The sequence below is a fragment of the Miscanthus floridulus genome, chromosome 19 (genome assembly GCF_019320115.1).
Source record: "Miscanthus floridulus cultivar M001 chromosome 19, ASM1932011v1, whole genome shotgun sequence".
NCBI classification, from domain to species: Eukaryota; Viridiplantae; Streptophyta; class Magnoliopsida; order Poales; family Poaceae; genus Miscanthus; species Miscanthus floridulus.
Window position 1 is genome coordinate 31,005,440 of NC_089598.1, and position 4,331 is coordinate 31,009,770.

Here is a 4,331-nt window from a genome sequence, read left to right on the forward strand (position 1 = left end):
AGCCAATGAGGATTCAATGAGTTGCCGCATAAGGATTTAGACTAACATTGGTCCTGTTCGCTTACGCTGAAATTTGGCTTATACTGATGCTGATGCTGAAATATTGTAAGAGAAAAATATTGTTCTATGGCTAAAAAGTAGCTCAAGTGAACAGGGTCATAATTTACAGAAGAAGACTAAAGAAACGCTTTGTAAGCTCACAAAAAGCTATATGCTCACACGGTACAATGAAACACTACAAGAGGATTCCATTGTAGTCTTCCACATAAGAGAATTACGAAAAGGCACAGATGACAAAAATTCTTCTTGAACAAGTCTCCAAACCAGACGATCTAGAAAATAGTAGATATTTTTTCTAATAATTCCAGCAAGCACATTTATTTCACCTCACAATAGTACAGAATGAAACAACATGATATAAATGACTCTCCCACAATGTCAATAGAGAATGGTGGAAATAATGATGAACTCATACTTGATGAACCATCCACATTATTAGTTGTGATCATTTTGATTATCTGCATGATTAAGCTTGAGAACTTGACTCATCAGTATCGCTGCCGTCTTTAAGGAAAGGGTAATCCGTGTAGCCAACAACAGGATCTTGCGTGTAGAAGGTAGAGCGGTCATACTTGTTCAGTGGCGCATTCAACTCGAACCTCTTAGGAAGGTCCGGGTTAGCCAAGAAGAGTCTTCCATATGCAACAAGGTCAGCATAGCCTTCTGCCACTACCTTGTTGCCTTCCTCCCGATCGTATCCGCCAGCAGCGATAAATGTGCCGTTAAACGCCTTTCGGAACGGCGAGAGCCTGTGAGGGATCTGCCTGCGGCCGTCGACGATCGCCATTCGAGGTTCCACCATGTGGCAGTAGAGAAAACCCTCGTGCTTGTTGAGCTGCTGGATCATGTAGTGGCCAAGCGCCACAGGATCGGAATCCACGCAATCCACGAAGTCAACAAACGGCGATAGCCTGATGCCCACGCGGTGCGCGCCCACCTCGCGGACAATGGCGTCGATGACCTCCACGGCGAAGCGGCACCGATTCTCCAGGCTGCCGCCGTACTCGTCGGTGCGGTCATTAGAACTGTCCTTCATGAATTGCTCGAGGAGATATCCATGCGCACCGTGGATCTCAACACCATCGAAGCCGGCTTCAATTGCATTCCGTGCAGCCCGCCTGAAATCATCGACGATGCCGGGGATCTCCTCGGTTCGCAACCGGCGCGGCTTCGAATACACCGTTCCGGACTCGGCGTCCGGAGAAATCTGCTTGTCCGTGCTCGAGATAGGCGCCTGCCCGTCGGGCTGAAAATCTGCGAATTGGGTTGAAGGAAAATCAGGAAAACCAGCTCCTGATCAAACGATAGAGTATAATCAGAGCTGACAAAGATACGCTCGTACTAGATGGGAACATACCATTGGTCGAGACCCTGCCGACATGCCAAATCTGGCAGAAGAAGATGCCACCCTTCCGGTGGACGGCGTCGACGATGGGCTTCCACGCCTCGACCTGCTCCTGCGTCCAGATGCCAGGTGTCTCCGGGTACCCCTGCGCGGTGGGCGACACCCCCGTGGCCTCCGCGATGAGCAGGCCACCCTTGGTGGCGCGCTGCGCGTAGTACACGGCGGCGTGCGGCTGCGGCACGTTGCCGTAGGAGCGGCACCTCGTCAGCGGCGCGAGGACCACCCGGTGGGAGAGCTGGAACTGGCCCATCTTGTACGGCGTCATCAGCGGGATCACCTCCTTCGAAGCTTGCTGCACCATCTTGCCAGCCTGGTCGCTCTCGCTCGCCGGCGTGCTGCAGCTGCACTGCAGATGAGATGCAACACTGCAGTCACTTGCTAGCTCTCTGCTCTAGCTTGCTTGCTGCTTCGTTGCTTTGTTTCTGGCTGTGTGCTTTTGCCAGAGCCCAGGGGTGTCGCTGTTTATATACGTTTTGGTGTGCCCGCCAGCCGTTTGTTTATGACTGTCTAGATTGTTCCCGTGCCTCATTGCGTCACCCTTTCCGTCATCCACTTGTTCAGACCTGCGGCGGCAGCAGCCTGCAGCCGCGGCCATGCGCCCATGATTTCTCCTGTTCTGACGCAGGTTCATTGTAACCGGTCGTGTTTTGGCTCCAACCACAGGTGAGTTCAGACAGCGGCCTCTTTTGACTCGTGGAGTTGTGGTGCGAAAAGTGCACGTCACCTACAATAAGCGATGACGCTATTAGCACGTGTGACATTTTACAGGTAGGATCTTCTTTGCTGATCATTCCTGTATAAATTTTTTTTTGTGTTTGTCCAACCACTGATATTTTACTACATTCACATAAATGTATTCGTAGTTCATGTGTTGAAGTATGATCGGAATTCCAACTTACGGGCTGGAACGTCTCGAGGGTCCGCGGTTCGGGTTATGTTAATTAACAAATTTGTTTCCGTATTGGATTACAATGTAATCGTTCTATAAATATATCTTGTTATATTCCCTGCGTTATATAATGAAAATCGACGGTTGATGCTCGTGATTTTTTCCCATAAGGTTTTTCACGTAAAAATTTGTGTCTCAGGTTCTATCTTTATTTGCTAACAGCATCGAAAGCACTTTGTATATGTTAGGTTTAGTCCCACATCAGTAATTAATGGTGAGGGAGCACAATATAAGGTGATGACAGTCCTCATCTATCAGGCTAGTCTTTTTGGTTGAGTTAGGTCTAAGATCTAGGTATGTTGTGAGCTCCAGTGGACCTGGGTCCAAGAGGCGCCAGCTCGTGGGTTTATACCGAGTTGGGCCAGATTCTGCTGCGCACTCCTAAATCGGTAATTGATGATGGGGGAGCACAATATATAATGTGGGAGCAGTCTTCCCCTATCAGGCTAGTCTTTTGGGTTGAAGTTAGGCCTAAGGCCTGGGTATGTTGTGAGCTCCGGTGGACCTGGGCCCGAGGGGCACCGACTCATGGGTTATAGCGAGCTGGGCCGAATTCCGCTGCGCACTCTAACAGTATAAATCAGTTGGAAGTTAGCAGACACCGATATAAAAGATACATTAGAGCATCTCCAGGTGTTTCGTATAATTCACTTGCTAAACTATGAGTTTACCAAAGTTGACAAAATAAGTAGCAACCTTTGCCCCCATCCCCTTGAGCTAAACAGCAGCGGCTGTAGCTGTTGGAAATAATGGCAATTTAGTAACGCATAAATTAATTTCGACAATGAGCAAAAGAACAACAACATGTATCATAGATGTGTGATTTAACACTAGCACTATGACCCGAGGTAAATTCGAACTCTCTAGTGCTAGTAGCAGTAGAAACATAAGAACGAACAACAGAGAAATAATAGACATTCTTACAGTGAGGTTGTCGGCGCTAGCAGTAGCGCAAAAGATGACAAAGCAGACCGTCGATGAAGATCGGCGAACACTGGCGTAGAGGGAAGAAGTCGTCCAGCGAGCAGTCACGACGGTGCTTCCCAAAAACCTGATACGCCCCCTACCCCGTGCAAGGACACGAGGAGACGTAGGCTTCGAAAACCTGCTCTCCCGGCGCCGATGTCATGTCGGCGGCGGGATGGGAAAGATGGCGGCAGCGCAGTACAATGGCAAAGGGAAGAGATGAATTCTCTATTTTGAGGACGACGTCTCGTCCCAATATATATACACGCGTCGTAGCTAAGGTAAGTAATTAGCCGCGCAATCACAGCACTAATGGTGATTGTTCTGCCATTAGTCGACTAGAACAATTAGAACAATCGCCATTAATACGAGAATAATTGCCTGCCAAAACAGACCAGCGCAATTTTCTTCATGCATGCAAAAATATAGAGTAGCAAAAGGAAGCTACACACTCGCAAGGTCGAAGCGAGAAATCGCCAGACCATCCACGCGCATGTCGCGCGCTCGTTCCCATCGCCGGCCCCGGCGAGGTGAGCGAGCGAGCACGTGTTTCTTCCTTTTCCTCTCCCTAATAGTTTCAATTAGATGGAGCTAATTCAGCCCTTTAAGTTGGCATCAACTCCTTCTAGAGTAGCAACGTGGAACTAAAGTCCCCCACCATACCATGCATGTATGAGTGAGCGTTTGAAATTTATTTGGAATTATTATTTGGGCCATCCCAAATCTTCTAACGGTAGTTGGTTGCTACAGTACTCTACCGAAGATGGTAGCGGCGGCGGCTCTTAAACTCTTCCGAGCACTGCCCTTATTTTTTTCTCCACCTCTAAATGTTTTCTTTCCTAAGTTCCTATATGATCTCTAAATGTTTTCTTTCCTAAGTTCCTATATGATTTTTGCATTGGGAACAATAAACTATTTCTAAAACAACCGAGCCTTTCATGCTTTTTTTCT

The 4,331-nt window shown here is 48.1% G+C and overlaps 1 protein-coding gene across 1 annotated transcript; it reads right to left on the reverse strand.

Moving 5' to 3' along the window:
* Positions 1 to 300: 300 nt before the first annotated feature.
* LOC136527672 (12-oxophytodienoate reductase 1-like) lies at positions 301 to 1,877 on the reverse strand. Its single transcript, XM_066520465.1, has 2 exons — positions 1,418 to 1,877; positions 301 to 1,314 (listed from the first exon to the last, which is right to left on the reverse strand). Exons 1-2 carry the CDS (start codon positions 1,764 to 1,766, stop codon positions 527 to 529), a joined length of 1,137 nt encoding a protein of 378 aa, XP_066376562.1. The 5' UTR covers positions 1,767 to 1,877; the 3' UTR covers positions 301 to 526.
* Positions 1,878 to 4,331: the final 2,454 nt, after the last annotated feature.